This window comes from Rhinopithecus bieti, unplaced genomic scaffold, assembly GCF_001698545.2.
Source record: "Rhinopithecus bieti isolate Rb0 unplaced genomic scaffold, ASM169854v2 scaffold_37987, whole genome shotgun sequence".
Lineage (NCBI taxonomy): Eukaryota > Metazoa > Chordata > Mammalia > Primates > Cercopithecidae > Rhinopithecus > Rhinopithecus bieti.
The window spans coordinates 657,923-670,184 of NW_016815892.1; the positions used below are offsets into that span (position 1 = coordinate 657,923).

The 12,262-nt window shown below is 38.5% G+C and overlaps 1 protein-coding gene across 1 annotated transcript in view; it reads right to left on the reverse strand.

The window, feature by feature from the left end:
- The window catches only part of GADL1 (GAD like acidic amino acid decarboxylase 1), a 167,566-nt gene extending 155,595 nt beyond the window's left edge, over positions 1 to 11,971 (reverse strand). Inside the window, exon 1 of the mRNA XM_017854110.1 lies at positions 11,542 to 11,971. Within this exon, the coding sequence (XP_017709599.1) occupies positions 11,542 to 11,578 (37 nt within the window). The 5' untranslated portion in view covers positions 11,579 to 11,971. The remainder of the gene's footprint in view (positions 1 to 11,541) is intronic.
- Positions 11,972 to 12,262: the final 291 nt, after the last annotated feature.

A 12,262-nucleotide genomic window follows, 5' to 3' on the forward strand; every position in this document is an offset into this window, starting at 1 on the left:
CAGATGTATTATTTGAAAATATTTTCTCTCCCATAGATTGCCTTTTCACTGTTGATTGTGTCTTTTGGTGAATGAAAGGTTTGACGTTTGATGTAGTCTCATTTGTCTATTTTTGCTTTTGTTGCCTGTGCTGTGGTGTCATCCAAGAAATATTGCCAAATCCAATGTCATAAGGTTTTCCCTTCTTGTTTCCTTATAAAAATTTTATATTTTGGGGTCTTGCACTACATCTTTAATCCATTTTGAGTTGATTTCTATATACAGTATAATAAAAGATCCAACCTTATTCTTTTCATGTGGATATTCAGTTTTCCCCGCACCATTTATTGAAAAGCCTGTTCTTTCTTCATAGAGTGGTTTTGTAGCCTTTATCAAAGATCATTTGACTATATATGTGAGGGTTTATTTCTGGTTTCTCTATCCTTTTCCATTTATCTATATGTCTGTCTTTATGCTAGTACCACACTCTTGATTCCTATAGCTTTGTAGTGTTTTCAGATCAGAATGTGTGAGTCCTCTACATTTCTTTTTCTTTTAAAAATCATTTTGGACCTTCAGATTCCTTGAAATGCCATGTGAATTTAAGGGTAAATTTTATATTTCTGCAAAATAATGCCATTTGGGTTTTGATAAAGATTGTGTTAAATCTGTACATTGCTCTGGGTAGCATGGATATCTTAATACAATTTTCTTAATCCATGAACACAATATGTCTCTTCATTTATTTGTGTCTTTAATTTCTTTTAGCAATATTTTGTAGTTTTAGTGTATAAGTCTTTAATCTCCTTCATTGGATTTGTTACTATTTTATGCTATTGTAAACATTTTAAGTTTTAAATAAAATTTTAATTGGCTTTTAAGAGATTAGTGAGAGAGCTGTGGAAAGACAACTGGTATCCCACTTGTCTAAGTCCTTCAACTCTAAATACCCTATTTGCTCACCCAACTCCAAATGCTTGCACATCTTAGTCTGCAAAATTTTGCTATTCCACTGCCAATAAGGAACAGGAAGGGAACAATAGGGATGCATTCCATGTTATCTTGGTGGGTCTGAGGACAACACTTTCTGCGGTCCATCTCCAACTTGAAGAGCCACAGCCACAGTAGTCACAGATCAGACAACATTAAGCAGAGTGTTTGAACCACATCTGGGGACCTGAGATGTAGCCCAGTTGGGGAAGGAAAATGCTTTCCCTGAGACAATCCCATTGCATGAGAACTTCGTGATATACTCTTCAAAAATGAGCATCAGGCAAAAACTCATATTGGTGATCTCTGTGATTCCCTTCCTGTGCAAGTCTGCAGCACCTGTTGAAGGGACAGTCCTTAAAGTGGTGGTGGCAATGGAAGCAGAACCAAATTCAGTTTCCTAAATCCACGAGAGATCGAATCTGAGCACAGGTTCAGGAAGATACCAACTTCAACCACCATAATTTCATTAGTAGCCAAAAAAACCTAATCCATTTATCTCCCACACTGATTTTTCTATTATATTTTCTATTTGTGCTGTTTCCATTCTGAGCAGAAAGAATCTTTGATACCGCCCTTTTTCAGTTACTCTATTACAAGTGCTAAAAGTCAAAGGTGTCCCTTCCTCATTATACATTGCATTTGTTATTTGGTTTGGAGGACATATTTAAATGAATCCTTATTAAAAATCATACTCCCCAGAGATTTTCGTGCATATGTATACATAGAATTCAATGTGATAAATATTTATTGAGGGAGGAAGGCAGGAAATACTTATTAATGTGCTAGGTACTTAACATATATTCTCTATCAACCCTCAGAAAACCCTAGGAGGTAAGCAGTGTTGTTTCTTATTACCTTTATTGTATGGGGGAGTGAACTGATGGCTCATTGCTATTAGAGTCAGAACCCACACCTCAGTCCATATCAGAATAATGCTCAAACTTTGTTTTTCCCCTTTGCTGTCCTGACAAGCATCTAGTATTTGTTCAATACCAACTTAACCAAATACAAATTGGTCAAGATGATCATTTGTAAAAATAAGTATTTCCAGTCACTGATTTCCAGGAATTAGTAGTTCTGGCATGTTCCTTAGCAAATTTCTAACTCCTCATTATGCCTTAAAACATTATTAATCTTTTTCCAGAATTGCAGTGTTCCTCCATTTTTTGCTTCTATATTTTTAAATTTCCATTCAATTATTTTTTTCTTCTGTCTTATCTATGATTTAAAGATGTTACAATAGCTTAAGTATCCAGCAAGAGGGGATTAATTAGACAACATTTTAGATTCCAATGTAAGAATTTTTTAAACAATAGAATGACATTCACGCCTGTATAAGATGATGATGAAAACCAAACCAGATGGATAACGCTAAAAAGCCTGGCCTAAAGTGAGAAAAGCATTTAAGCAAAATGAAAGCTCCTCCCCTACCAAGTTTTTTTTTCTTTTAACAAAACAATACAAACTCATTATAGAAAATACAGACAAGCAGATGAATCTACGAAAAATTCCATTGTCCACCCAATGACACACAACTACTTTTAATTCCTACATGTAAATATTTTCAGTTCCAGTTTCATATGTATAAATGGATGATTATTTTTCAACAAAACAGACTTCTATATAAACCCTTTCAATCTACTATAATTTTAAATAAGTCAGCATTTACATTTTATTTTAATTTTTATTGTATATTATTTTTTATAAAATTACATTATTTTAATAGAGATGAGATCTCACCGTGCTGCCCAGGCTGGTTTTGAACTCCTGATCTCAAGTGATCTTCCTACTTTGTCCTCCTGAAGTACTGAGCCTGTCGGCATGAGCCACCATGCCCAGCCTATGTTTTTAAATTAATATTTATTTCTAAGCATTTAACAAATACGAATATTTTACCATTATTGGCAGAGAAAAAAAATAATTGCCAGAAAATTGAGATCAAAAACAGACTAGCAATAAACTTGAAAAATTCTAAATCTACATCAACAAAAGACTTAATATATAAAAGTCTGTAAAACTGCCCCATAATGCATCACAATGAAAATTACCAATATTTGAACTAATTGGTAAATGAGAACATCAATTTTTACCAATCATTATAATGGTTAATGAAGCTAACACGAGAACTGAAGAGTTGAATATGAAGAGCTCAATAAAACACTCGATCGCCTAATAAGCCCAATAGATGATAAAATGACTTCATGCGTTTTTCTGGAATTTAAGGATTAGATTAAGGAATGTACTATAGTCAAGAGGACTGGATATGTCCAACAGAAGAAGCAATATGTAGATATTTCTGCACACGAAAAGACAAGGTGTTGATTTCTCACCACTAATTTTTACAGTATCCATGGTTTCTGCAGAAGTAAGCAAGACCCTCCCCCAGGAGTAACTGTGAAGTTTTGCATCATAAAGAACAAACTATGGGCACAACAAGAGCAAACCTGGGCTGGTGAGAAGATGACAGGGCAAGGGCAAGGGATGGGGAGTGGGGTGGGATAGCAATGTCTGACAAAGGGGCTTCATTGAAGGAGGGGACTCTGACCTAAACAGTGCTGTTGGAGCCTGTTGTAGTAGAACGCAAACTTCTCAGCATGGGGGTTAGCTTTATGCTAATAATTCATGTTGTAGTTCTTTGCTCACCACAACTGCGTTATACAGAAAGGACTAGACAACTCTGATTGATTGCTTTGCAGCATCCAGCCTGAATGGAGCTTCTAGGTCCCAATCTATATTGTTGTGTGCAAGGTCACAGACTAGAGCTCCTGGCAGGCAGCATAAGATAGACAGTGGACAAAACCAGGGACATGGAGTTGATAGGGTACATTGGAGCTTCAGTACAAATGTTGTCTGCCACTTCTTTCTACTTAATGATAATCATAATAACAGCAGCTAATATAGAGCGAGCACATACAGAATGAGCCAGTGCTAAGTGTTTACAGATATCATCTCATGTCATCTTCACCACTACTCTGTGAGGCAGGCTCTGTTACTAGTTACAGATGAGGAAGCTGGACCTCAGAATTTGGGCAGCATACCCAAGGACATAGTTCAGTGCCTACAGTGCCTAGACTTCAGTAACTGGTAGAGCCTGGACTCCAACATGGTGTGTCACTTCATCTTGTTATACCTGTTAGTTAATAGAGTACTTAGCATATGCAGTCAAGGACTGAGAAGGAGGACACTCTGGGGTGGTACAAACTGGAGTTAAAAAGAAGGTGCTATGGTTTGAACGTCCCCTCCAAAACTCATGTTGATAATGAATTCCCAATGTGGCAGTACTAAGAGGTGGGGCCTTTAAGAGGTGATTGGATCGTGAGGCCTCTGGATCTTTGAGAAAGCATTTATAGATTATTGAGTTAGTGAATTAATGGGTTATCATGGGAAGGGAACTGGTGGCTTTATAAGAAGAAGAAAAGAGACCTAAGCTAGTGCATTAGCACTCTCAGCCCCTTTGCCATGTAATGCCCTGCACCACCTTGAGATACCGAAAAGAATCCCCACAAGCAAGAAGGTTCTCTCTAGATGCACCCACTCGACCTTAGACTTCCCAGCCTCCAGAACTGTAAGAAATTCCTATGTTTTGTGAATTATCCAGTTTAGAGAACTTTTTTATAAGCAACAGAAAAGAGACTAAGAGGCAGTCTTCAGGAAAAATGTTGAACCGTGGCACAAAAGTAGTGAAATCCAGATTGTCAGTTTTATAAGCTGAATGGCCCAGATTCTTCAGGTAAGTTTTAAGAACAGAAAAGAATGAGAGAGAATCAATACATTAAAAAGACATCTCATAGTTTTTAAATGGTAAAACTAAATTGTTATAACTGGGAATGCATATATGAATGGTAAAACTATTTTTAAAACGCCAGAAAGTAATGACAGTCAATGCTTGGTGTTCATAAGGGATTGGTTTCAGGTCCCCTATGGATACCAAAACCTGAGGCTACTCAAGTCCCTTATGTGAAAGGGTATAATATTTGCATATAACCTACGCACATCCTCCTGTATATTGTAAATCATCTCAAGATTATTCATAATACCTAATACAATGTAAATGCTATGTAAGTAGTTGTACTGTATTTTTGTGTTCTTTTTTATTGTGTTTTATTGATTTTTTAAAAGAATATTTTCCTTCTGCAGTTTGTTAAATATGCAGATGCAGAAACTGCAGCTATGAAGGGCCAGCTGTGCTATCAAAATCAGGATCCTGGTTACTTATAGGGGAGAAAAGAGCTCTGGGAATAAGGCACATAAAAGAGCCTTCTAAGATAATGGCAAAATTATATTTCCTCTTCTGGGTGGTGGTTACAAGTGTACAAAATAATATTTGGGTGTTCTATGTGTGCACCCCTCATAATTCAAAGAAGTTTAATAAACAGAAAACAGAACCACCTTTATGGAGTTGTGGAGACTCTCAGGAATCCTCAGAAGCTCATAGTGAAAACCAAGTGGGAAGGAGAGAGAAGAGGGATGTTCCAAACCCCCTGAGCACCAGCAGTAGGTTTAGCGGGGACAGATTCTATTTTTGAGATTTTTTTTCAGGATTTTTCCCATTCCATACCTATTATCCCCAAGTGGGATGCAACAGGGGTATCACCTTCAAATCAAGAGATTAGGACTTCTTACTCCCTTTTTCAAGAGAAGGAGTATATTAGGGCTGCATAACAACAAGGAGACAGTCTGAAGGGCATGCAAGTTTATCAGAGTGCCTACAAGGGAAAATATTAAAAATGAAGTAGGGCTTTCCCTTAAGACTGAAAAAGAGTTCCCTACATGAAAGGAAAAGTGATGTGGCTGGTGGATCCTGGGAAAAGGGACCCTGAATTCCACTTCTGTCGGAAAACCAAAGAAGCAACCAGATGTTAGAAAACAACGTCATATGCTCCCAGAAATGGTGTAGAACCAACAGTAAAATTTCTGCAATATATATAAATGTATAATATTAAAAGTTTGCTCATTCATACCTCTATTCCCAAATGTTAATTTAAAAAAAAGAGAAAAGCTGTATTAGTCCATTTTCATACTGCTATGAAGAAATACCCAAGACTGGGTAATCTATAAAGAAAAAGAGGATTAATGGACTCACAGTTCCACATGGCTGGGGAGGCCTCACAATCATGGTGGGAGGCAAAGGAAGAGCAAAGGCATGTTTTACGTGGTGGGAGGCAAGACGGCATGTGCAGTGGAACTGCTCTTTATAAAATCACCAGGTCCCTTCCATGACATGTGTGGATTATGGGAACTACAAATCGAGATGAGATTTGGGTAGGGACACAGCCAAACCATATCAGAAGCCATCTTACTTTACAAAGTTTCTCGTTCCTGGAACTGCCTTTGCAGACAAAGAAATGATACTCAACAGTGGCCACCTTGCAAACACCTCAAGCATACATGTGAAACAATTAGGGAACACTTACAAAGGAGGAGGTATTCATGAACTGTCAGAAAATGTATACAAAACAAAGGAAAAGCCAAAAGCAGAAATGAGACCAAAAGTTAACTATGATTTACAGCAAAGCAACGTATTTAACCTGGCAACATGCTGAAAAATTAATATTCTTAGTTACTGGATTCCAGTTAACGTTTTTTTCCCTACTTTGAGTTTCTTCTTAAATCACACATCTCTTTTAACTCAATTATGCAATTTTGGAATGCTGAGAGGTTGGAAACTACTGAAATGTTCAAAAAGGGTTAGAGGAGGGCAAATTTAGAAAATTAGCTGAGAAGACAACCTTAAGTGCCTAGTGACAGGTGGTACAGTATAAGTGATCTATAACATACATAGTTTATATTTCTTATACTGCGTTTCCTCCTTGTAAAACCAATGCAAATTCTTTACATAAGAATCAAATATAGTCAAAGAATTTAAGGAATATCCACAGTCCCATCTACCTAGAGACTACCCCTGTTCTTTGCTCTCTAACCTCCTAGAACCTCCTGCAATCTATAGTCATTGTCCAAACATGGAATGCATTCACATAGTATTCTATACTCAACCATAATTTACTTTAGCCATCCAGCTATTAGATATTTAGATGTTCCAAACAATTCCCCTTTTTTGATGTGTAAATGGTTACTAATTTTTACTATTATAAACAGCTTCAAGGAGGCAAAAGTGAATACGAACTTAAGATTTAAATGCAAAGATGAAAAGGACTTAAGATTTCAGGAATCATGCACTGTCATGATTCTTGTCACTCTCTAAATCAGTCATGTATGAGTTTATTGAACAAACATGTTAAATATATGTACCTACTATGTGTCAGGCACTTTGCTAGATGCTGGGGATGCAGTAAATAGACAGATGTGTTCCATACCCTCATAGACATCAGGCAAGAAATAGATATATAGAATTACAAACATTTAAAAAAGAATGATGATATGGGCAATACAACCTTTACCAAATACAGTAGAAAAACCAGTGAACAGAGATAAAAATCTTGAAACATCTGTGGTAGCAATTCCATTACGCCAGTGACCAAATTGCTTTCTGAAAATCACCTCCCTATGAATCACCTGGATTCTTAATTCATTCTCCTGTTTTAATATGTAAATTAACTACTCATTCTTTCCTAAAACTGAAAGCTCAAATTACAAAGACTCAGCAGCAGACCAAATGTATAGAGTATGGGGTAATCATGCAGCTGGTGGACATTCTTCTTCGATAGGTGAGTATGAGATTGTGCTTGGTAGCACTGTGGAGTTGCGTGAACATCACCATGGGCTTGTTCTGTAAAATCACATGGTGCTAACACATTTCAATAACCTCATTAACTTTCACATACAATTTTCTGAACATCGTAAGTCTATTTATAATCTACTACCTGCCATGTATTCTGCATATTATTCCTAATCTTCATAATAATCCTAAACAGTAGATATTTTTATCCCTGTGTTACAAATTAACAAACTGAGGCTCACAGAGGTTAAATCATGTATCCAGAGACACAGTCTGAACAGGCTAGAGTATTTACTTTGCATTCTTCTCCTTCCTTCTCCTTCCTTCCTATTTCTTCCTTCTCTATTTCAAGTGATAGAGAACAGCTATGGTGAGTCTGCCTGCTCCCAGGGTACTGCCTTATCAAATGGATTCATCTGTCATGATCTGAGAGGAAGAATCAGTAAACCTACCCCAAGAGAAAGGGCTGCTACAGAATTCATCCCATGGGGTGCTGCCCTTTTCCCTCAGAGCCAAGCTGCTTTGATTCTTAGCAACCAAACAGCAGAGCACATATATATGCCTCTGAGAGGAGCAGTGAGCTCTGCCTTATCAGGATTGCCACATTCAGTCCTACCACGAGTGCAAACCTCCCAAAATTGACAGTTTTTCTCCCCACCCTTCCCACTCAAAGAGGAAAGAATGCTACTGTCATTTCAAGGAACTTAAAGCCACACACATCTCAGGGTCTTCTCCAGCATTCTTCCTGTGGTCCCAGCACAGGCAGGCAAAGGAGGCTGCCTCCAGGTCACTGGCCCATATTCTGTAACATAGGCCAGGGTCTGGGATTAGGTGTTAAGAGTGTAAAGGTGTGAGACTCTGGAGTGAGAGCCCTGGGTTTAATGCCCAGAGCTGATCTTTACCCTTTCCAAGCCTTGGTATCCTTAAGATAAAAAAATAAAAAGCAGACCATAACAGTATCCCCACTGACTTGTTAATGAAGGTTAGATAAGATACTATTTGTAGTTCAGCACAGCAATAGTAGGGACCAGGCACCCAGCGATGAATTTTGCCTGTTCGGGGTTTCATTTAAATGATAAGAAGTAAATAAAAGTGAAAAGTCACAGAGAAAAGAGAAAAAATCTAGAGGGGCAAAAAAAATACAGAAGTTTTAGTCCCAAATGTCATGATTTCAATTTTATTACAACATACCAGTCTTACAACGGTATATAAAAGCCAGCATTTCAACAACAAATTTTTGACCCATCATGAAAATTAGAATTCTACTTCTCTTTAAACATGTTTTAACAAGAATCAAAGCTATTCAGGAAGAATGGAAGGTTGTGCTGTTATTTCAAGTGATAGAGAAAAAAACATTATTTCAGTCTGAAGAATCATTCATTTTTAATATAATGAAAATTTGAATCTGATATAACTAATTGCTGAAACCTCTCTTGCATGTACTACAATAAGATCATAAACGATATCAAAGCATAAAGAGAAGAATAAGAATTCTTTATCTGCAACAGGATTCCCTATGGTATTCTTCCATAATGTATAGGTCTGTAACAGATATTCAACAAGAGAATTTAAGACAAGATATCATTTAACATACTAATCCAATGTTACTTTCAGGATCTCATCATACATACTTGGAGGATTACTAAGTCTGACAGATAGTATCTTGTACTCTTTTAAGATGCCATAGCAAGCATTTGGCATAATTAGGTGTGTTGCTGCCTTATCACCTGCTCAAGGATACCAGAGCAACCCAAGAATTCTAGTATTTTCAGAAATTCAGATTTAAGGCAAACTTTGAACTTTACTATTTATAAATCATATATTCAGCTACCAAAGTCACCTGAAGCTACAGACATGCTTTGTTACAAGGCACATGCTTAATTTAGGAAAAGTAGATACCTTGTTTTTTTATTTTATTTAAAAAATGTTTCTATCAGATTTCTGAAGACTATGGTATATGGCTTTAAAACAAGAATTAAGGTTAAAACAATCAAAACACAGAGCAGGGTTAAGGTCAGAAAAAATTATTCTGACCATCCTTCATTCACATAAAGAAGTCTCCTGTATTAGGATTCTTAAATAATCTAATTTATACTTTTCAATCTGTTCTCAAATAGCCAAATATTTATTTATTTGTTTGTTTATTTATTTATTTATTTATTTATTTAGAGACGGAGTCTTGCTCTGTCACCTAGGCTGGAGTGCAGTGACACAAATCTCAGCTCACTGCAGCCTCCACCTCCCAAGTTCAAGCAATTCTCCTGCCTCAGCCTCCCGAGTACTGTATTACAGGCACCCACCACCATGTCCGGCTAATTTTTTGTATTTTTAGTAGAGATGGGGTTTTCACCATGTTATCCAGGCTGGTCTCAAACTCCTGACCTCAAGTGATCTGCCCACCCTGGCCTCCCAAAGTGCTGGCGTGAGCCATCATGCCCAGCCTAGCCAAATATTTAAATAAGTATGTGCTGACCCTAGGAACATAAGAGTCTGACAAAAAACCTTAGCAGTTTAAAGCGTCAGTTGTTTTTCTTCTTTTTAAGTTTTATTTTGTTTTTAATTGAAGCATAATAATTGTACCTATTTATGGGATACAATGTGATGTTTCAACACACATATACATTGTTTAATGACCAAATCAGGGTAATTACCATATACCTGTCATCTCTTTTGTGATGAGAACATAGAAATCCTCTCTTCTAGCTTTTTTGAAATATACAATACATTATCATTAAATATATTCACCCTACTGTGCAATACAACACGGGAATTTATTCTTCCTGTCTAACTGCAGCTTTATACCCATTGACCTACATTTCTACAGCCATCTCTCCCCTCTCCCCAGCCACTGGTAACCACTATTCTAACTTTCTACTTCCAAGTGCCAGGTTTTATGCCATATGTAAAAATAATAATGATAGTAACATAACTTTTAAAGTTTTTTTTTTTTTTTTTTAAAGAGCGTCAGGACAGTTATGCTGGAAACTCTCCTTGGAACAATAAAAGGTGAAGTGTTTCTTTCAGAAACGTGGCTTCTGCTTCACCAACTACTGTGCAAAATTCCCAGCCCTGAAAATGACTGATCCGCAGGGAACCCTCGCTGAGTTACCTGACCTACCTGTTGAGCACAAGCCCCCAGAGAGATTCAGCTCTGAGACTTCATTAGGCTGTGTTCAGCACAGTTCAAAAAGGTTATTGATACAAAGAGGAGTTATTCCTGGAGGATCACTCCTAAAAGGTCAACAACTAGTTAGTGAGAATACCTGAAGGCCAATAATGATAACCTTTCAAAGAAGGAGTAACTATGATTTTACCGAAGTAGAACTAAGTGACCCCCAAGTTATAAAGACAGTTTGGGGAATCCTGCTGCCCAAGATCTTTAAACGACTAAGGTCCCCTTTCTCAACCCGCAGCTCTGATCCAAAGAACATTAAGGGCATCACGTGCTCTGAGATGAGGGTAGCCTCTTTTAACCCTTGTTTATAGAATAACTGGCTGCAGGTGACAGGACTGGGATGATGCTGTCCTTGTTCCCCAAAAAAAGAAGCAAAATCATCTTTTTTACATGGCAGGTATTTCCAGTCTAACTAGGGAAACGTGCAGCGGTTCGCCAAGCAGTAAAACCTCAATACGTATTTATTTAACAAAACCCCATTATGTCTTAGGCGCGGTTCTTCGCGCTTTATACAAGTTAACTCATTTGATTCTAAATAATAATAACATTTTAGGTACGGAAAATGGTGCAAAAAAATCCATGAAAATGGGGACTTTCTACCACCCCAGCCGCTTTACAACGAAATAACCAAACTTCTAGTCCCCTGGTCAAAAGTAAGGAGATTAAAATCCAGACAGGGGAGCTTAAGGACAAAACCGCAGCCGCGCTGAGTCGTTACCGTCTACAGGGCACTGGTGGTCCGAGTCGCTGCTCATCTCTGTTCCCCCACTCCAGGCTGCCCCGGGCGCAGCTCCCGCAGTCTGGGCGGCGACGGTGATTGCTGAGGCAGCGCCCCCCTAGGGACCCGCAGGTGCAGCAGGCAGCCGCGGAGCGCACACCAGTGCAAAGGGAGGGACGAGGACGCGCGCGCTCCGTGCTCCTTTCACTTTGCTCTCCGAGGCTGCAGTGCCAGACTTTTGCAGCCCTCGGCTCTCTTAATATTTGGAGCGCTGCTGGCTGCGTTGCCACAGGCTTGACCCAGGGCCAGGGTCTCTCCGCCTTTGCGGGGAAGGGGTGGAAAAGTGTGTAGGAACGTGGGTAATTTGGGTAGGAAAAGGCGGGGAGCACCCTACCAGCCCTCCTAGGATACAGGCTGGGCAAGGCAGAGAAGTGGCTCTTGGCCTGGTGACCTTTAAGCGTCCCGTTCTTTGAAGTAACCACTTCGCAGAGCCTCATCCACCCAGAGGAGCCGCAGGCTAAATATGATGCCTGCGCCAGGTCATCGGCTGAAGGAACCTATTTTAGGGTAGCTGTGGTGAACAGGATCTACTACCTATTCATTCAGCTCTGCCCTGACATTTAGGAGTTCTGTAAGTGAGTCCCTTTTCCCAGTCCACTTGCAACTTTCTGTGTGTGTGTACCTCTGCAAAATTTTGTTTGGAAAAGGGAAATGGTAGGGG